We start from the raw sequence: 20,794 nt of genomic DNA, 5'->3' as shown, positions 1-20,794 counted from the left end.
TGCCTCAGCCTCCCGAGTAGCTGGGACTACAGGTGCCCACCACCACGTCTATTAATTTTTGTATTTTTAGTAGAGACGGGGTTTCACCATGTTGGCTAGGCTAGTCTTGAACTCCTGACCTTGTGATCCACCCGCCTCAGCCTCCCAAAGTACTGGGATTACAGGTGTGAGCCACCGCGCCCGGCAATACTGATATTTGTATAGCTAAAAAGAAAGCAATTTAAATGTCCAATAGTGGGTAAATAAATTTGATAGCCATTAGAACGACTACAGCAATCCATCAGTGAAAATTTTCAATCATGTGAAAAATGCTTATGTTAAGTCAAAAAATTGCAGAAAACACTGTAATCTCAGCTACTCCAGAGGCTGAGGTGTGAGGATCCCTTGAGCTCAGGAGCCCGAGGCTGCAGTGAGCCATGATTGTACCACTGCACTCCAGCCTGGGTGACAGAGCAGGACTGTCTCCTAGAAAAATAAAAATGTTTAAATGCAGAAAACAGTTGTTTACAGCATACTATTTTAAGGATGCACAAAATAAAAAGACTCCAAGACAGGACGGACATCTACCCAAATGTAACAAAAAATTAGAGCCTCAGGCGGGAAGGAGGGAGGAATCCATCTTCCCCTGGCTCACTGCCCCACACTGACTGCTCCTTTGGTCCGTTATCATCTCTAGAGGCAAATTCAGGTGGATCTGAATTTTGTCACATATGCTGTCCTGTAAGCCAAGAAGTCCCCTGGGCACTGCTCTGGCCCCCTAGGTCCAGGCGATGCCTAGAACTGGGTTCTGTTTGGGGCGAGGGCTTCCCATTTATCCCCTTCCTAGACCGTGTCCCCTTCTAAGAGGCTGGAAATGTGAACTCTGGGTTTATGCCCACCCCCACAACCCCCAATCTCTCTCTGAGTCACAGAGAGGCCAAGAGCTGATCCTTGGGTCCCCAAGCTGGAGCTGGGCAGCTCTTGGGCACACAGGCAGGGTGACAGCTATGCCAGGGCTCCATCCCATGCCTTCTTCAGCTGAGCACAGAGACCTCTTCCTGGGGCCCAGGAGGGAACACAGCCCCCAGCTGATGGCACAGGGTCAGGGTCCTACCCTCGAGGAGCCAGAAGACAGGGATGAGGGGCTGGGTGAAGAGGGCATGGAAAGTGTGCAGGGGCTGGGTCCGGGGCTCCAGGCTGTAGAAGGTGAGGCAGCCTGAGGCCACGTCCAAATCCATGCCCAGGAGCCGCCCTGACATCCCTGGGAGGCGCTGGGCCTCCCCATTGTGCCAGGCCTGGAGGCCATCCTCCTGGATGCAGAGCCCCCAGGAGCAGGGGCCCCGACCGATGTTGTCTGTGTGGGGCCCCAGCCTGCACCGTGGCAGTTGCGGGTAGGAGACGCCCAGCGTCACTGAGTGGTCTGACGCACGCACCTCCCAGTAGTGGCGCCCAGCCTGGAAGCTCTGGACACACTGCACCTGCCAGAGCTCGAAGCTGCCTGGCCCAGCTGGGCCCCGGGACTGATGACAGTGTTTCACCTGCTGGTCCTGGCGCGACAGATAGAAGTGACGGTTGGCACTGACGGGATCAAAGGTTAGATTGCGATAATCTGTTGGGGAAAGACAGAGGTGGGCTGGGGTCCTGTCCAGAGGGAAGACAGCAGAGCCACATCTCCATTTACCTACTGCTAAACATCTGCTGGGCACGCCGAGCACTGGCCGTCACCACAGCACTGAATCCTCGCCGCCACCTCGCAGGTGGAATCCTCTATCAGCCCCATTCACAGCTGAGAAAACTGGGGCTCTGAGAGCCATTAACTCGGTATTAAGTGAAAGAATTACAGATCTGTGTCCCAGACTCTGTCCTTCAACACATGCTGGCTGCACCTGCTTCAGGGTGGACGTGCACGAGGTGTGCAGGGGGTAGGGCCAGGCCCAGAAATCCAGGACGGAACAGTCACAACACGTGCCCCCCAATCACATATGCACACAAACAGGCGCGTACATAGTGCTCACAGCACACACAGGCACACACATGCACTTCCTTGCACACCACACACACAGGCACACACGTGCACTTATCACACACAGGCACACGTGCACTTCCTCGCACACACACACAGGCGCACGTGCACTTCCTTGCACACCACACACAGGCGCACATGTGCACTTCCTTACACACCACACACACGGGCGCACACGTGCACTTCCTTGCACACCACACACACGGGCGCACACGTGCACTTCCTTACACACACAGGTGCACACACACGAACAGTCTCCTTACTCTGCCAGAGTTTCCTCCTCAGTGGACAAATTGTGCTTGGGACCGGTGCCAGTGGACCTGGAGCCTCTAGGGGGCAAAGCAGTGTTAGGGGAGTGGTTGGAGAGGTCACGATGTGTGGGCCATGACCCCCCTCCATCCCCCAGTGAGAGGGACAGCTGGGCCCAGTGGGGGGATCTGGGGTTAGCCTCACCCACGGGGCTTAAGTCCACAGGCTTGGCTGGTATCCCGGGGTGGTCCCCGTTTTCCAGGAGGAGGCCACACAGCCGGCTTAGCAACTCCTTCAGGTCACCCAGCTGTTGGTCTTCATCCCACTGCAGAGGGGTGAGTGGCCCAAGAGGCCCTGGGGGCTGGAGGAGCTGTGATTCCTGAGCCCCAGGGAGAGCAAGTAAGCCTAGGCTCGAGGGGCCGGGAAGCAAGTCCCCCCACCTGTGCCCTCACACCTGGCACCTGCAGGAAGGTCTGCGCATCCCCCTGCTCCAAGAGCTCCTGGATCCTGCAGCCATGGCGAGCCAGAGCCTCCAAGTGGCCCCGCAGTCGCTGCTCCTCGTCTTGAGCCTGTGCCAGCGCCTGCGTCTTGGCTGCCTCAATGCTCCTCAGCGCCGCCGTGTGCTGCATCTCCAGGGCCTGCAGCAGGCTGCTGAACTTGCTGGAGACTAAGGAGGCCAAGGTGCAGGCGGAGCTCTGCATGGGAACAGGAGGGGCTTCAGGGTGGCTAGGGTCCTGTGCCACGCCAAGGCAGGCTAGGGCCAGGACTGCTCGCTGAGCTGAGGGGCAGGGATGTGGGCAGCCAAGGTCCTGGGAACCTCCCCAGGCTCCCTGTGCCCAGCTCCGTGCTCAGCGCCACTCCCTGCTGCCTGGTGTTCCAGGGTCCAGCTGGTGGCCGCCCCCAGGATGCATTGTGAGGCCGCAGTGGGCGGGCAGGCACAGGCCTCGTACCTGGATCTGGCTGCTTTGCTTCTGTAGCTGCAGTAGCTGGCATTCGGCTTGGGTGGCCTGTTGCCGGGTAACCTCCAGGCTGGCTCTCAGCTGGGCCTGTGGTGCCCGCCCGTGGGACAAGCAACGAGAGAGGGCCAGGATTGGCTGAGACATCCTTCCTCAGACAACTAACCACGCCTGCAGACGCCACGCAGCCCCTCCGCATGCCACCCCAGGCCAGTCTCCAGAGCACCGGCCTCACTCTAACCCGGGGAGAGTTGGACCTGTGTGCCAAGGGGTCTGGACAAAGTCGCTCCTCGCCTGTAGCAGGTGGAATCTGAGCAGAGCAGAAGCCTTGGGCTCAGGACCCAACTTCATTCCCATTTCTACCTCTTGCATGTTGAGCAAGCTGGGGCAAAGCACCTACCCTCTCTGGGCCTAACCCTCCACCCATCAATACATGAAAGCGATAATGCTGACTCAGAGGGCCTTGCATGGATGACCCCAAACACTAAAGCCATTGGTCTCTGTCTCACTGCAGAGGGGTCAGTGGCCCAGGAGGCCCTGGGGCTTGAGGAGCTGACTTCAGGGACCATCCAAAGCACCAAAGCTGTCTGACAAGTGGCCAGTTATTTGCATGCACAAAGTACATTATTCAGGGGACGCAGCCAGCCCCTGACCCTGGCTTTGGGCATGAGAGGGAAGAAAGGGACCGCTATGCGCCTGCGCTCCCCGATTCCCTTGGGAATCAAAACACAATGCTCTCATGTGAGCAGGATGAACCACACAGATACCAGAGGCCCTGTTCCCAGCGCCTGGTCAAGAGCTTCAACACCCTGCTTCCGTTCCCCCCTAATGCATCAGAGAGGAAATGGGCTCAGAGAAGGTGATAATTTGGTCCAAGTCCTCAGATCTTCCCAAGCCCAGCACTCCTCCAGGTCCCCTGCCTCGAGCATTTAACACAGGAACACAGGAGATGGGAGGGTAGGCTCTCCCAGGGCACCCAGTCCTCCCCTAGGGACAGTACCCCCATGGGCCTTTCCCTCTCTCTTGCAAAATCCGGGTTCCCGTGGTGCCACTGGCTGCCCCTGCCACTCCCTCTGCATGGCCATCATCTACTGGCCTCCGTCGCACATTTCCATGCCTAGCTCAGTTTTCTGCACCCACCCGTAAGCAGTACATCTCAGCTCATCCTCCTTGGCGGCCTCAGCAGCTACAAGCAACGTCCCCCAACACTCTGGAGCCCTCTTCCTTCACCTCATCTCAACCGCTCCTGTGAACGCACCCTGGCCCTTGTCACCAGCTCCACAATCTCCATTCTAGGCATCCATTCTTCTTCTCTGACCACCGCCTTCCTGCCCTCTCCTGTTCCAGCCGCCTCAGTCCCAGGCCTCCCACCTCGCCAACCCCCAGCTGTATACCCCTCCATCCCTCCCTGCTCACCAGGCCACTCCTTCCCTTCCTGTCCCATCCAGTGTCCCTGCACCCTCCTCCGCCCATGCCTTAGTCCCAGCCCTCCTCTGTCCCCAAATGATTCCGTGTCCTGTCTTCGCTGTTGAAATGGTCTTGTGGCATGGGCCACCTCCATGGTACCGATGCTGAAGGTCACTTCTGTCCTTGTACCGAGCATCCCATCAGCATGGGCACCCTGACCGTTCTCTTCCTGGCACCCTTGTGCAGTTCCCCCAGCCTTCCCCATCTCCCTGGGAGCTCCATCTTGGTTTGACTGCAGGCAGGGCCTTCTCCTCCTCCTTCCCAGAACCTTCTCTCTCTCCTGTGCTAATGACTTCCAGCTCTAGACCTCCAGCTCCCCGCTCCTGAGCTTTGGATAGTTGCTGCAGACCCATCCCCTGGTTTTTCCCACTGGCAACTCTGACCTCTATACATCTAAAGCCAAACTAGGCCTCTCAGCACATAGCACCCCAGCCACATGCTTGCTCAACACAGAAACCCAGGTGTCTCCCTTACCACCCTCTCTGCTGTCCCCCGTGTCCACCTGGCCTGCTTTTGCCTCCACAAGGTACTGCTCCCCCTCAGCGTTTCTCATCTCCTCCATCCTGGTCTCCTCTCCCTGCCCCCACAACCGGTTCCTTGCCTCCCTGCACTGCTGCCCGGGGCTGCTCCTCGATTCAGGTCTTATGCCCACTTCACCCCACAGCCAGGTGATCAGTCTCCATGAAGCCCAAATCTGACCATGTGTCACCCTGCCTCCAAGCCCTCCTCTGTCCCCAAATGATTCTGCGTGATGGTCCCCATCCCCCTAGAGTAAGAGCCAGACTCCCCCAGGACCCTGCGCGATCCGACCCTGCTGACCCCCAGGGCCTCGCCCACAGATCTCAGTGGCAAAAATCTGCCCCCAGGGACCCCGTGTGCCTAGTTCTTTCCCTTCCCAGAACGGGGACCAGGCTGCCTCCTCTGCCTAGAATGCTTTTCCTCAGATCTTTCTTCTGGCTGGTGCTTCCTCAGCCCTCACGTGCCAGCCTGAAGGTGGCCTCCCCTCCCCGCTTAGCAGGGTCACCCTGACATTGCTATCACATGCCATGTGCTTTCCTCACTGCATTTTGTAACAATACATTCACGCCTGACTGGAACACTGAACTTCTTAAGTGTATTCTAAGCCTCTTAAGGGCAGGGAGCTCCTCTGATCCATTTACCAACAGCCCCCAAGCCCTTCCACACAGCGAATGAAAGGAGACTCGCAGATCGCCGGTGACACACGACGGTTTTCTAGCGCCTGGGCACGGGGCAGGGAGCTGCTGCCTCATGCCCAGGCTTCTGCGTTCATCCAGAAGGCGCCAAGCAGCTCCTGAGACCCGCCCTACCCTGTGGCCCTGGCTGTGCTGCACATCCCAGTCGGATGCACAGGCCCGCGATTTTTATAATCAACTCCCAGGCTGGGCGAAGCCACCTCCAGTTGAGGCTCCCCGCCCCTACCAGGCGCCCAGAGAGAGCAGGGCGCGGCCCGCAGGAGTCACCGGGCGGTGGCCAGGCTGCGGCGGGCCCGGCCCCCTCCCGCCCCCGTCGGTGGAGTCACCTCCCGTTCCAGGCGCTCGGCGTCCAGCAGCGCCCGCTCGTGGAGGCGACACTCGCGCACGGTGCACACGCTGCACACGCAGCGGCCCTCGGTGCGGCAGAAGAGCTCCAGCGGCCGCCCGTGGCGGTGGCAGCGCGCGCCGGGGCCGGGCTCAGGGCCGGAGTCCCGGGCGGGCCCGGCGCGCACCACCTCCAGCACGCCGCTGAGGGCCACATTGCGGCGCAGCTCGGCGCCGTCTGGGAAGGGCTCCCGACACTCGGGGCACGCCTTCTCGCAGCGGCCCCACCAGTCCCGGATGCAGGCCCCGCAGAAGTTGTGGCCGCAGGGCAGCGTCACCGGGTCCCGGTAGAGCCCCAGGCAGATGGCGCAGGTCAGCTTCTCCTCCAGTAGTTGTGCTGCCATGGCCCGGCGGCGGCGGCGACGGCGGCGACGGCAGCAGCGGGGTGCGCCCCGGGCGTCTTAAAGGGACCGCGGGCCTAGCGCGCTGAGGGCGCCTGGGCGTGGCCAGCGCGGGGCGGGACAGGGCGGGGCGGGAATCCAGCCCGGGGACGCAGTCCGGCGCGGCAGGCCCTCCTCCGACACCTCGGACCAGCGGCTGCCGCCGGGGCCCAGGCCACCCCTGCCCGCCTCGGCCTGGGCCGCTCGAAGGCTTAGCGTTCTCGCGTTGCGCCCCTTCCTCTCTCCAGGCTCCGCGCCACCCTGGCTGGGAGCTGGGTCCGGCTCCCTCGGGTCCAGGCCTGGCGGGTCCATCCCACTCCCCTGGGCCCTCATCCCAGCTCCTGGAGACCACAGGCTCGATAACCCTCCGGGGGCCGGGCGTGGTGGTTCATGCCTGTAATCCCAGCACTTTGGGAAACCCGAGGTGGGCAGATCACCTGAGGTGAGAGTTCGAGACCAGCCTGACCAACATGGAGAAGCCCCATCTCTAATAAAAATACAAAATTAGCCGTGGTGGCGGGCGCCCGTAATCCCAGCTACTCGGGAGGCTGAGGCAGGAGAATCGCTTGAACTTGGCAGGCGGAGGTGGCGGTGAGAGATCAAACCCCGCGGGGCCTCCGGGCTTCTGACCACAGGCAGCGCGGAACCTCTTCTGGACTCATCTGTCAATCGCCTAACAGCATAGACCACCCCCCCATCCCCCCCAACCCTCTGGGGTCGGCGATGAAATGAAAGTCAGGGCACGTGGGCGGGCGGGCTCCCTGCTGACTCGAGGAGTGCTGCTGCACTTTTTCCTGGAGCTGGGTTTCGGGCACTTGCCAGACTCGGGTGTCTCCCTTGTCTGGGCTACACGTAATTTTGGTTCTTTTAAAGTAAACAACGAGATGGAAATGCCTGGTCACCAAGAGACAGGGACCAGTTAACTGGTGTTTTTCAAACGGCCCTTGAATGAATACACAAACCAACTTTCGGCTGGAACCAGCATCCCCTGTCCCTGCTGCCCTCTGCTGGGGAGAGTTCCTAGCCTGGGGTCCCAGCGGATCTGCAGCCTCAATACGTACTCCGGCATTTCCCCTGCAGCTGAGCAGTGAAAAGCAGGTCTGGAGACCTGGCCCCCACCTCCCTGGGCAGTGTTTATCAGGCCAGGGGGAATCCAGGAGAGGTAAGGCCTTTCTAACCAAGCTGGGCTGATGTTGAGGCGGCACATGCTCTCACCACTGGTTGGAGCAAGCACTGCGTCCTCTGTGCAGTGATAGGTGGTCTTTCTGGAAAAAGTGCACTGAGCTACCCTACTAGTTAGCCAGCCTTCTATTTTTGGGAAGGGTGAAACTAACCATCCAGCGAGAGGCTCCATGGGGCTTTCTGACCCTGAGCAGGTCTCTGAGACATGCTGTTTCCTACTTGATGTGGCTTCTCCTCCCAAGCCCAGGGTCGGGGAAGGAGCCTGCGCAGAGGATCAGTGCTGGGGCAGGCACTGTCTCTCCAGGAGCTGTGGGATCCCCGGGGCACACAGCCAGTGTTCAATAAATGCTCCCTCCTCAACCCAGCTGCTCTGCTGCACTTTTTCAGGGAGCTGGGTTTTAGGCACTTGCTGGATGGATTGGGATGTCTCCCTTCCCAGGCCATACCTGTTTTTGGCCTACTGCCTTCTTTTGCTTCAGATCCCAGCACCCCTGACACCCTTTGAAGACGGAGGTGAGGGCCCACCTCGTGGGACGGGGGGCAGCCCTTTCCCACCCATGAAGCAATACAGCTCCATCAGGGGCCTCTGGCCTCTGGAACGCCGACCCAGGCCAGCTACAGCAGAAATCATCATCTTTTCAAATTTATTTTTTATTTTAAAAAGAGGCAGGGTCTCATTATGTTGCCTAGGCTGGTCTTGAATTCCTGGGCTCAAGCAATCCTCCCTCCCCAGCTTCCCAATGTTGGGATTACAGGCGTGAGCCACTAAGCTCGGCAAGAAATCTTTATTCACATTCTCCGCACCATCACCTGAGAGTCCCGTTCACTATAAGCCCTGGGCCTGATGGAAGGGAGCCATGGAGGGGCTGCCTCAGGTAGGGCCGATCCCAAAGCCTGGGCCTCTGGAGCTGTGTCTTTACTGTTGCTGCCGATCAATCCCATGCTCTGAGGTGGGCGCACTCTGGCTCCTTAGTAGATGCCATAGGTGGGCTCATGACTGTCCCTGTACCGGTCCAGGTAGCGCAGGGGCTGCCGGTGGGGGAAGCGCTTCTGCTTGGGGTGGTAAGGGGGCGGCCGCACGAACTCAAACACTGGCTCCCGCATGCCTGCAAGAAGAGCGAGGGGCACAGGGGTGGTCTCCTGCTTGCCTGCACCCCCTCAGGCTGAGGGCTGCCCATCAGGGGCCTGCCGAGGCCCTCTCCTAACAAAGCTTCTCCCGGGCAGGGCAGGCAAGGCCTGGGAGCTCAGGCCCACCCCATGCCCCAGCCCCATGGCTCTTACCCAGAAGCTGGTGGAAGATGTGGGTGACAGAGTCATCCCAGCGGCACTGGAAGAAGGACAGGCTCGCTGGAGTCATGGCTTCTTGGTGTTTCTTATAGAAATCAAAGGTGCGAAAGGTCCGCTGGGCCAGCTGGTAACTATGAGAAGGTGGAGAACATGTGAGATTGAGGAGCTGGGCACCAGAGCCCCACAGCCCTCCACCCCTGTGGGTCTACTGGCACCGTATCCTGCTCTTCTCCCAGCCTCAAGGCCAAGGTCGAGGGAGAACTGAGCAACAGTGACTATTCCAGGGGAGCTGGCCTGAGGCCAGGTTATGTGCCGGGGGTGTTGATTACCAGGGTGAGGGGCGCATGTCCTCGGAGAAGTCAATCAGCTGGTCCTGTTTGAAGAGCAGGAAGACAAGACGGTGGATGCCGGAGCCTCGGGCAGGGAAGGGGGGGAGGTAGGGACATGTTTCCTGTCCTTCAGCCACCCGGTTGCTCGGGATGTTGGTTCTGGGAGGAAGAAAGTCCCCATTAGTAACTGATCCAGGGAGGTGGCAGGAGTGTCCCCCCCAGCTCCACACACACCCTAGAGGCTGACATGACTCCCTGGGAGGATAGCCCTAAGCGATCTCTCTCCTAGGATGGAGGAGGGAGCCAAGCTCTGTGGATGCCTGGACATACTGCAAACAGCAGTCCAGAGAACATGAACTTGACAGCAAGGCCATGCAGCCTGCTTCCAGGCCCCAGGAGCCAGGAGGTCGGCCAGAGTCACTGAGGCTAGTTGGCTGCTTTTCCCTCTGCATCCTGAAGTCTCCAGGACCTCGTCAGGGAGTGTGTGCCCAGCCTGTCACAGGGGCAGGCACTGCCTCAGGACAACTCCCCAGAGGGTCCTGCCACACAGGTTGGTAACTGCAGTTGAATAAAAACAGCAGAAACCAGCCTCCCAGTCACTGTCCCCAATTAACCAGAAGGTTCAAAGCTGGGGTCACGGGCCTGACCTCTGCCCCCTGCCCTGTTGTTCAGAGCCAAAAGCTACCAAGAAGGTAGAAGGCAGCCCAGCCTGGGCCCTGTGGGAAGAAGCCTGGTCCCAGGGAAGGAGTGCCCAGTGGTTCAGGGGGCACTTGGGGGACACTACAGCTGCTGGGCCTCTCCTACTCCTTCCCCCATATGACTGTCACAGTCCACCTCAGGTTGAGTAAGTCAGGTGATGACATTATCCCAGTTTTACAGGCAAAGAAATGAGTTTAGAGTGGCAAAGGGGCCAGGCATGGTGGCTCAGACCTGTAATCCTAGCACTTTGGGAGGCTGAGGCAGGCAGATTGCTTGATCTCAGGAGACTAGCCTGGGCAACATGGTGAAACCCTGTCTCTATAAAAAATACAAAAATTCCATGCCAAGAGCTTTTTGTATAATAAATAAAAAAATACAAAAATTAGCTGGGTGTGGTGGCTTGTACCTGTAGTCTCAGCTACTCAGGAGCCTGAGGTAGGGGGCGTCACTTCAGCCCAAGAAATAGAGGCTGCAATTAGCCATGACTGCACCACTGTACTCCAGCCTAGGGGACAGAGTGAGACCCTGACTCAAAAAGCAGTGGGGGGGGGGGGGGGGGGGAAAAAAAAGAATGAGGCTTGTTTGGGCTGACCGAGGCCTACTGTAAGCTTTGTCTCCTGTAGTGGTCTTCAAGTACACACCTGGATCCCAGGGCCCCTAACCCCCTCAGGAGGCAGAGTGGGGGGTGAATTCAAAGTCCCATGGGTAGTCCGTGAAACTCAGGTGCAGCTTGTTCCAGCTCCCGGGTCCGACCCTCCCGCCTGCCCCCCACCCCCATCCCCAGTACTCACAGCAGCCAGTGGAGGTACTCAGCATCCGGCTCCAGCAGGTGCCCATCTGTACAGAAACACACCCGCTGACCATGGCCCAGCTGTCCACGGCCCAGCTGCCCCGCCCCTTGTTAGGAGCCAGTGCTGGGGATCTCCACCTGGCACCTTCCCCAGCCCCCCAGGGTCCTGGCTCATGGGAGGTAAGGGGGGTAGGAGGCCTGGTGAGCCCCAGACACTGACCCAGGCTAGTGAGTAGCAATGTCCACAAGGAGCCCTCTTCTGCCTCATAGGTCACCTCTGGCACTTGGGCAGCCTGGCAGAAAGAGAAGGAAGCTGTCAGCTCCACCAGAGACAGACAAGCTGTTGCAGGGGGCTTGGAGAAAGGGGTGCCCACTCTGACCCAAAAGCCCTTGACAGCCCCTGGCACAGGCAGGCAGGCAAAGGGATGCTTAGAGAAGGAGCCCTGCAGAGTTGCCCGTCCAGGCAACAACCACAAAAAGGAACGTGTGCCAAGGCCTGAGCAGGAGGGCACAACACAGACGCAGGCCAGTCACAGGAATGTGCTGAGACAGAGCCTCTTTTTCCTTCATTTTGTACTAAATTCATGGTGTTGTCTTCCAGGAAATCAAAGAGAGAACAACAAAATTCCAAACCCAGGAGCGTCTGTGACACTGAGATGGGATGTGTCTGTGTGCACACAGGGCAGGGAGAAGGCCCAGGTGAGCAGTTACCTCGGTTGGAGTCACCTCATTGCCATAGTACACGGGCATCAGGTCATCCTCACCCACAGCGTAGGCCACGTGCAGGGCTACTCGGGGCACAAAGGTGGCACCATGGAATAGGTCTCGGTAGAGACCGTAATACTCAGCCAGACGCTGCTTGTGGTAGGGGCCAGAGGTCCTCTCCCATTCAGCGCGCACGGCGTCCAGTGGGACCCTGGCTGGGCAGGAATAAGGCCAGTTGGGGTACAGGGTGGGGGCAGGGACACACTCTGTACCCCAACTCTGAGATGGCCCCTCCCCTGAGAAGGCTTACCTGTGCGGAGGCGGGCAGCCCGCTCCTCTTCCACATTGGCCCGAAGCTCCCGGATGACTTGTTTCCTTTCCAGCAGCTGTTGGGTCCGGGAGACTTTGGGTGGAGGCAGCCCAATATCAATCTTCTCTTCGGGATCTGGGGAGGGAAGATGTGTTGGAAAAACAGGGTCATGGCTCACTGCAGCCTGAACCGCCCTGACTCAGTCTTCTGAGTAGCTGGGACTATAAGTGTACATCATCTTGTCTGACTAATTCTTGAATTTCTTGTAGAGATGGGGTTTTGCCACATTGCCCAGGATGGTCTGTAACTCCTGGTCTCAAGTGGTCCTCCTGCCTCAGCCTCCCGAGTAGCTGAGATTAAGGCACAAGCCACTGCACCTGATGGGGCGGCACGTCTTCTTGGTTAAACTACCTGTCCCTACCTAGTGCTCTCATTCTGCGCTTCTAGCTCTGCTGCTCAAGCTTTCCCTGTGATTCACAGAACTAAAACTTACTACTATGCAGTCTACTTCCCAAACCTGAACAGGATCTTGTTAAGCAAATCAGATACAACCTGAGGTTGTGTTTTTCTTTTTTTTTGAGATGGAGGCTCGCTCTGTCCCCTAGGCTGGAGTGCAGTCGCAAGATCTCGGCTCACTGCAACTTCCGCCTCCCAGGTTCAAGCAATTCTCCTGTCTCAGCCTCCCGAGTAGCTGGGATTACAGGCGCCTGCCACCATGCCCGGCTAATTTTTTGTGTATTCTGGTGCAATCTCCCCACCATGCCTGGCTAATTTTTTGTGTATTCTGGTGCAATCTCCCCACCATGCCCGGCTAATTTTTTGTGTATTCTGGTGCAATCTCCAGACGGGATTTCACCCAGGCTGGAGGTTGTGTTTTTCTGATTCCCAAACCAGTCACAGTTTTGTCTATTGGGAAACTGAAGCCAATTGTCCTTCCAATTATGGTTGAGGTCACCTCCAAGCCTGTTCACAGGTGGCTATGAACACCCAGCTGTCCCGGGTAGAGTGAATGACTGACGCTAGGACATACAGAAGTGCTTCTTGGCCAGGTACAGTGGCTCACGCCTGTAATCCCAACACTATGGGAGGCCAAGGCAGGCTGATCACTTGAGGTCAGGAGTTCGAGACCAGCCTAGGCACCCCCATCGCTACTAAAAATACAAAAATTAGCTGGGGGTAGTGGCCCATACCTGTAGTGCCAGCTACTTGGGAGGCTGAGGCAGAAAAATCGCTTGAACCCAGGAGGCAGAGGTTGCAGTGAGCCAAGATCGCGCCACTGCACTCCAGCCTGGGCAACAGAGCGAGTCTCCCCTTTAAAAAAAACAAAAAAAAAAAAAAAAAGAAAGAAAAATAAAATAATAATAACGAAAACATACTGAGCCCTTATCAGAGATGGCATTAGGCAAAAATGCCAATGAATTGAATATTTTAATCCTCACGGAAATTTTGTGGCAAAGACACAATTATTTTATTTTACAGTTGAGGACACAAGCTCAGGGATGATACCCTTAAGAGGGTGAGCTGGGATTTAAATCGGGCTATTTAGATTCCATGCTTGTGCCTTTAACCACCACAAAACTGCCTTTATAAATGCTTAAAAAAAAAAAGGATAAAAAAAAATCTGAGTGGGCGTTGGACATATGAATGAAAAATCAAATTAAAAAAAAAAAGGATATACTCCATAAATTGTAAGCACCTTAAAGGTTGGGTTCTTTTTTGAGTCACCCTACCCAAGACTTTAATTTCATTCAGCAAAGTATTCCACACGTACATTCTTGCACTGTTCAGGTGCAAGGAACCAATGGAGAGCAGGATCCCTATCCACAGGGCGCTTACAATCTAGGGAGAGGCAGCGCACAGAGTCGGAATGCAGTGTGGCCAGAGCTACCTACAGAGTATTTTAGGCGCACAGAAGGGTGTCCCAATCTGGAAGGGCAGGTGATCAAGATTTTAGGAGCAGGTATTTTAGCAGCTAGAACTCTAACAGCAGGGGAAGCAAATTTTCCAAGTATGAGGGCACAGAAAGTGTGAAAAATACTGGCGTGATTAAGCTGCAGACAGTGCCCACAGGGCTGCAGGCAGGCCCTTCCACTCCCCCAGCATCCACTGGGGCGCAGGCAGGCTCGCTCAGCGCCCGGGGAAAAAGCCGAAGGGTCTCCCGAGTTGCCGCGCCAGTGGCCGCAGCCTCTGCTCCAGTCGCCCCGCACCTGTCTTCTCCCCGAAATGCTCCCGGTAGGTCCGCCACCAGTGAGGGGCCTGCGCCTCCTTCTCTGCCTGGCGCCGGTAGCGGTCGAAGCTCCGGTACTTCTCCAGCCGGTCCAGGTTGCTCACGTCGATGTCCTGGTTGGGCATCGGCCCCAGCGGGGGTGTCCGGCGGCACAGGACGGCTGTGAGCAGAGAGAGGACGAGGACGTCAGGCCGGCACCCCAGAGGTCGGTCGACAGGGTCCCCCAAAAAAGCTGCCCATCCCCACACCCCTCACCTGAGGTGCTGAAGGTCCGCCATCTCCGACACCCGCACAGCGAGGCTCGCCACCAGGGCGCTACCATCTTCCCTCCGGCCTGCGTCACCGCGGCCGCCAGTAGGACCCGAGCAGAGGTGGCCAGCGCGGCGCCTGAGCGAACCGCGGCAGGCCCCGCCCACGCCTGGCCAGGCCCCGCCCCCAGGCCCAACCCTGAGCACCGCGCTGCTGAGCAGGTGTCAGACGCCTGCCCCGGAGGCACTTGCACCGTCGTCTGGGCTGGAGATGAAGGTGGCCGCGGCCTGCAGGCGCCCAGTTCCGGAAGTGCCCGGTGGGCCGCGGGGGCGGAGCTGAGAGTAGCCGGTCTCCTGCCCACGGCCGGCAATCAGGGGACGGCACAGACCAGGGTCGACCGGCAGGGTCCTCACCCAGCCCCGGGTCGCGGCGTCCAGGGTTCCCCAGGGACGCCGGCGTGGATGGGAGAGGGGATGTGAGCTTGGATTCCGGAGTAGGCCTGCTTGGTTTTAAAACCCAGATTGAGGGCCGGGAGCGGTGGCTCACGCCAGCACTTTGGGAGGCCTAGGCGAGTGGATCACTTGAAGTCAGGAGTTAAGAGACCAACCCGGCCAACACGGTGAAACCCAATCTCTACTAAAAATACAAAAATTAGCCGGGCGTGGTGGCGGCCGCCTGTAATCCCAGCTACCTGGGAGGCTGAGGCAGGAGAATCACTTGAACCCGGGAGGAGGAGGCTGCAGTGAGCCGAGACGACACCACTGCACTCCAGCCTGGACAACAAGAGTGAAACTCCGTCTGGAAATAATATAAATAAATAAATAACAGGTGTTATTTATTTATTACAGGTGTGAGCCACCGCACCCAGCCACCTTGTTCTTTGGTTTCTGAATCCTTTTCTTCGGCCTCTAAATCCACCTACCCTACCCCACAGCCCCCAGCTCTCTCCAGATGAAGACGTACGGGGTCTCGGCAGGCGGCAGTGTATTGCTCCATCTTGTCCTCTCGCTGTCCTAGAATCCCGAGTGGCGCCTGCTTGGACATTAACTGAGAGGCCTCACATGGATTCCCGTATGTACCAACTTGAAGCAAATGACGATGAATGTCTTGAAGCTAGAAGCAGTGGCTCTATAATTTTTTTTTTTTAATGATATAGGGTCTCACTATGTTGCCCAGGCTGGTCTTGAAATCTTGGCTCAGGCCATCCTCCTGCCTCAGCCTCCTGATAGCAGCTACAGGTGTTTACCACTGCGGCTGGCACCAGCATTTTTTCCATTACATTCCACCACCATTTCTCTCTCTAAAAGGAACTGAATGAAGCACTTGGGCTCTGATCTTTCCAATTTTGAAGGAAAAAGAGCAGCAGCTACACAACACTCACTTCTGGACTCTGTCCTCTACAGGGTCTGTGGCCTGGGAGAAGGCTGAAGGGGATAATTGGGATGCCTGCCACACTCTGGTGGCAGCGACAGGAATGCTGGGCGCTTACACGGAGGAAAGTGCCATTATAACTGAGCGCCTGTGGAATGCCTCTGCTTGGCTGTCCCCCCAGGACTGTATACTCGTCTGTGCCACCACCCGCTCACCCAAGCCAGGAACCTGGGGGTCCCCCAACACATCATCCAGACCCTCCATGCCTGGCACCAGGTCCGAGGGTGCTTTTCTGTGAGCCCTCCCTGCCATGCCCGGCACAGACCTGCCCAAAGTCCCTCCCTTGCACCATTGCCAGCTGCCTTCTCATACGCCTTCTGTCCCCACTCTTGTCCCCTCTCTTCTGGTCCCCACCCTGCAGACATATGGGTTTTTTGTTTTGAGACTGAGTCTCGCTCTGTTGCCCGGGCTGGAGTGCAGTGGTGCAATCTCGGCTCACTGTAACCTCTGCCTCTTGGGTTCAAGCCATTCTCCTGCCTCAGCCACCCAGGTAGCTGGGATTACAGGCAGGCAACACCATGCCTGGCTAATTTTTTTTGTATTTTTAGCAGAGATGGGGTTTCACCATGTTGGCCAGGCTGGTTTTGAATTCCTGACCTCAAGTGATCCACCCACCTTGGCCTTCCAGTGTTAGGATTACAGGCGTGAGCCACTGCACCAGCCAATGGGTTTTCTAAAATACAAATATGGTTTAACCTTGTTTAAAACCTTCTAGCGAAGACCTGAAAATTTGGCTTGAAGAGTTGCGTGTCTTTATTTTTTTTTTTTTTTGAGGCAGGGTTTTGCTCTTGTTACCCAGGCTGGAGTGCAATGGCGCGATCTTGGCTCACAGCAACCTCCGCTTCCTGGGTTCAGGCAATTCTCCTGCCTCAGCCTCCTGAGTATCTGGGATTACAGGCACGCGCCACCATGCCCAGCTAATTTTTTGTAGTTTTAGTAGAGACGGGGTTTCACCGTGTTGACCAGGATGGTCTTGATCTCTTGACCTCTTGATCCACCTGCCTCGGCCTCCCAAAGTGCTGGGATTATAGGCGTGAGCCACTGCGCCCGGCCGAGTTGCATGTCTTTAACAAGATACACAAAGCGTTCTCAACCCATTCCCTCATTCTAACCCCTTCTCCCTACTGTCTTAAAGGCCGTGCTCTCCCCTGTGGGTCTCCCAGCACCAGCCTCACCGACATGTGTGCTTGATCACCTGCAGGTCCTGCAGGTGGCTGCCTAGATGCCAACTGCCCCTGGGCTGACGTGCCCATCCTTAGGACCCCTCTCCCCCAATGCTCTTTGCACAGGTCTGCCTCAGAACTGGTTGAGTCTTTTGCTGGAGAATCAAATTTGAGGCTTAACCAAGGCTTCCAACGGGGCACATGACGCTTCACTCCTGTGTCAGTACCAGCTCCACAAGCGCCTGAAAACATCTTCCTCCCACTCCAGCACCGTGTGTAGCCTGCTCCTCTGGGAGGTAGGAGAGTCAGGTGGCTCACAACCTGGGGCTTGGGGATCAGCCAGAGCAGAACTCAAATCCAGGCTTAGCTACTCACTGTCACTTTGGGCAAGCTATTTTTTTTTTTTTTACTTTTTTGAGGTGGAGTTTTGCTCTTGTTGCCCAGGCTGGAGTGCAGTGGCGCAATCTTGGCTCACTGCAACTTCTACTTCCCAGGTTCAAGCGATTCTCCTCCCTCAGCCTCCCAAGTAGCTGGGATTACAGGCATGCACCACCATGCCTGGCTAATTTTGTATTTTTAGTAGAGATGGGGTTTCTCCATGTTGGTCAGGCTGGTCTTGAACTCCTGACCTCAGGTGATCCCCCTGCCTCAGCCTCCCAAAGTGCTGGAATTACAGGTGTGAGCCACTGTGCCCGACTAGGCTGTTTTTTTTTTTTTTTAAGATGGAGTTTTGCTCTTGTTGCCCAGGTTGGAGTGCAATGGCACGATCTCAGCTCACTGCAACCTCCACCTCCTGAGTTCAAGTGATTCTCCTGCCTCCGCCTCCCGAGTAGCTGGTATTTTAGGCATGCGCCACCACACCCGGCTAATTTTTTTTTTTTTTGATAGAGACGGAGTTTCACTATGTTGGCCAGGCTGGTCTTGAACTCCCAGCCTCAGGTGATCTGCCTACCTCGGCCTCCCAAAGTGCTGGGATTACAGGCGTGAACCACCACGCCCAGACAGGCTGGTTTTTTAATGGGAACATCTGCCTGCTCTTTGAGACTTCTTGTCCAGCAAATAACAGGAAACACAGCAAACATTTTCTTTCTTTCTTTTTTTTTTTTTTTTGAGACAGAGTCTTCCTCTGTCACCAGGCAGGAGTAGAGTGGCATGATCTCAGCTCACTGCAACCTCTGCCTCCCAGGTTTAAGTGATTCTCCTGCCTCAGCCTCCTGAGTAGCTGGGACTACAGGCATGTGGCACCATGCCCAGCTAGTTTTCATATTTTTAGTAGAGACGGGGTTTCGCCATGTTGGCCAGGATAGTCTCAATCTCCTAACCTTGCGATCTGCCTGCCTCAGCCTCCCAGAGTGCTGGGACTACAGGTGTGAGTCACCACGCCCAGCCCACAGCAAGCATTTTCTAAGAAATAAGTATAAACTCCGATGAGCCATGGCAAAAGCAGTTTTTTTAAGCTTAGTCAAGCAAAGCAGAGGGAGTAAAGGAGGAATGAACAATCTCTATTAGTTGTGATCAATTCCTTGTCAGCTCCACTGCACGATTTGGATGGGCTGTGGCTTTGGGTAGGTGAGCAGCACAGAGGAGCCTTCCCTCCTCGTCCCTCTCCACACCCTACCATTGCCACAGGTTCCTCCACCGCTGCTGATGGAGCACCCAGATGGGGAGGAAGCTGAGGAGGCCACTGTTCACCCAGGCTGGTTGGTCCTTTGGGCAGTGCTGGGAATAGGGTGGGGCTCTGTGCAAGGCCAGGAGGAGGCGGGCCGGCTGAGTTCCAGGAACATCTCACACCGAAAGGGAGAATCTGGCTGTGCCCTCCCTGTACTGCCAGGAGGCCAGAGGGCCCTTCTCCAGCTCATCAGGGAGGGAGCTGCTCCAGCAGGGAGGAGGGAACGCTGTTTGTGGCATCCCTCAAGAAAGCTCCTGCCTCAGAAGAGGCCCAGGCAAAACGAGCCCACGACAGTCTACCTGTGGAGTAGGGGGGAGCCCACAGAGCCCACTGAGAGCTGGGATCCTCACTCCCAGCTCAGACCCTCAGATCCAAGCTAGATGACTTTAGGGAGGGCAGCCAAAGCTGTAGTAAGACAGCCCCAGGCTGGCACACATGGAAAGGATTAACTTGAACCTTGTCCACAGAAGAGCTGTCATTAGGCCTCAGGCATCTCAGAATCCTCCCCAGGCAGTGCCTCCATGGAGGCAGCAGGAGGAACAGGAGAGAGTTCTGGGGCCAGAGCCCTCTGTTGGGGAATTGGCTGGGGTCCCACTCAGGCTGAATGAGATGTCAAATTGTAGGACCCTTTCTTCAGGGTCTCCAGGAAGAACTGTTCATTCTCCAAGAAGTCGTGGTCCTGCAAGGCAGATTTGGATGGACAGTCACCTTCCCTGAACTGAAAGAGGGGTGGAGCCCTGGACACTAGCTGAGCTTGCCATCACTGAGGCCCCTCCCGACATCCTCCCCTCCCGACATCCTCCCTGACTCTGCCTGGCTCTGAGAGTCAGCAGGGGCCATGAAAGAGCCCAGGTGTGAAGCAATACAGACCACAATGTCAATCCTGGCAAGGCTGTTTGCTGTGGAACTTATGAGCACATGACTTTGTGTCCCTAAGCCTCAGGTCCCTTGTCTGTAAACATTTCTTGTAGCCCTTCCTTGTAGGGCTGTGTGAGCGTAAAAGCTTAAAATATACAAGCAGAATGGCTCATGGCTGTAATCCTAGCTACTCCGCAGGCCAAGGGGGTAGGATCACTTGAGCCCAGGAGTTTGTGGCCAACCTGGGCGATATACTGGGACCTCATTTCTAAATATAAATAAATAAATAAGAAAATACAAACAAAGCCCTCAGCCCTGAGCTTGGCACATGAAAATGACAACTGGCTCACCGAACAAACTGCAGTTTTACTTCCCAGGAGCTGGGGTCACCCCTCCCCAGGGCTACCGTGTGCTCCTCCTGCCTCTGCCCTGAGTTGGAAGGACTCGTGAACATGAGGATCCCCAAGGTCAGGAGAGACTCACCTGCTCTGCCGTGTGCCTCAGCAGCACCAGCCTGGCATGGAGGTGCAAGGGGCTGGGGTCTGGGCCATTCGGTGGCTGGCTGCACCAAGGGGTGGTGGGAGCAGGAGGCACGAGGGCTGAAAAGGCCAAGGAGGAGGTCAGGGACCAAAATGTTGCTGGAAAAGCCGCCGGTCACAGCGTGTTCCTGCAGGGCTGTGTGCCTCTGCCAGTGGGTGGACCCTGGTCATCCACTCAGGGTACAATGGCACTAACTCTCAGAAGCCTCTCCTACTCCTACCTGGCGAGGCCATTTCTAGGAATTCATTCAAGTGAAATCATCAGGCAAAGGTGCAAAGATGTATGTAGGAAGATGTCCACTGGGTACTCTTTCTTTTTAAGACAACAAGTCACTCAGCACAGAGCAGCCTCACAGTGGAAAACTGCTGACTGGCAACTGACTACATGTTTAAAGACTGATCTGAAAACCTGTTCCATGTGTACATGACTGAGTGAAAAAAGTCAAGTTATCAAACAACACATACAATCCTAATTTTGTTTTTAAAAACATATGTACCAGGCCGGGCATGTTGGCTCATGCCTGTAATCCCAGCACTTTGGGAGGCCGAGGCGGGTGGATCACCTGAGGTCAGGAGTTTCAGACCAGCCTGGACAACGTGGCGAAACCCCGTCTCTACTAAAAATACAAAATTGCCGGGCGCGGTGGCTCAAGCCTGTAATCCCAGCACTTTGGGAGGCCGAGGCGGGTGGATCACGAGGACAA

The 20,794-nt window shown here is 56.6% G+C and overlaps 3 protein-coding genes across 18 annotated transcripts in view; all 3 read right to left on the bottom strand.

Annotated features, from left to right (window-relative positions):
- Window positions 1-287: 287 nt before the first annotated feature.
- On the bottom strand, window positions 288-6,695 carry TRIM65 (tripartite motif containing 65). The gene is made up of 6 exons (XM_032241642.1): window positions 6,215-6,695; window positions 3,202-3,297; window positions 2,713-2,946; window positions 2,456-2,630; window positions 2,266-2,331; window positions 288-1,588 (listed from the first exon to the last, which is right to left on the bottom strand). Exons 1-6 carry the CDS (start codon window positions 6,614-6,616, stop codon window positions 1,014-1,016), a joined length of 1,548 nt encoding a protein of 515 aa, XP_032097533.1. The 5' UTR covers window positions 6,617-6,695; the 3' UTR covers window positions 288-1,013.
- A 1,905-nt stretch (window positions 6,696-8,600) lies between these two features.
- MRPL38 (mitochondrial ribosomal protein L38) lies at window positions 8,601-14,741 on the bottom strand. The gene is made up of 9 exons (XM_032241643.1): window positions 14,437-14,741; window positions 14,162-14,341; window positions 11,955-12,089; window positions 11,651-11,859; window positions 11,160-11,232; window positions 10,941-10,986; window positions 9,451-9,609; window positions 9,116-9,252; window positions 8,601-8,940 (listed from the first exon to the last, which is right to left on the bottom strand). Exons 1-9 carry the CDS (start codon window positions 14,501-14,503, stop codon window positions 8,804-8,806), a joined length of 1,143 nt encoding a protein of 380 aa, XP_032097534.1. The 5' UTR covers window positions 14,504-14,741; the 3' UTR covers window positions 8,601-8,803.
- A 3,711-nt stretch (window positions 14,742-18,452) lies between these two features.
- FBF1 (Fas binding factor 1) overlaps window positions 18,453-20,794 on the bottom strand; it is a 32,622-nt gene continuing 30,280 nt past the window's right edge. For all 16 annotated transcript variants that reach the window (XM_032241626.1, XM_032241624.1, XM_032241630.1 and 13 more), the window contains 2 exons: window positions 20,035-20,150; window positions 18,453-19,372 (listed from right to left, as the gene is read on the bottom strand). In XM_032241626.1, the coding sequence (XP_032097517.1) occupies window positions 19,289-19,372; window positions 20,035-20,150 (200 nt within the window). In that variant the 3' untranslated portion in view covers window positions 18,453-19,288. The remainder of the gene's footprint in view (window positions 19,373-20,034; window positions 20,151-20,794) is intronic.

This window comes from Sapajus apella, unplaced genomic scaffold, assembly GCF_009761245.1.
Source record: "Sapajus apella isolate SASKATOON/1434 unplaced genomic scaffold, GSC_monkey_1.0 scaffold48, whole genome shotgun sequence".
Lineage (NCBI taxonomy): Eukaryota > Metazoa > Chordata > Mammalia > Primates > Cebidae > Sapajus > Sapajus apella.
This window is presented reverse-complemented; position numbering and strand designations above follow the sequence as displayed.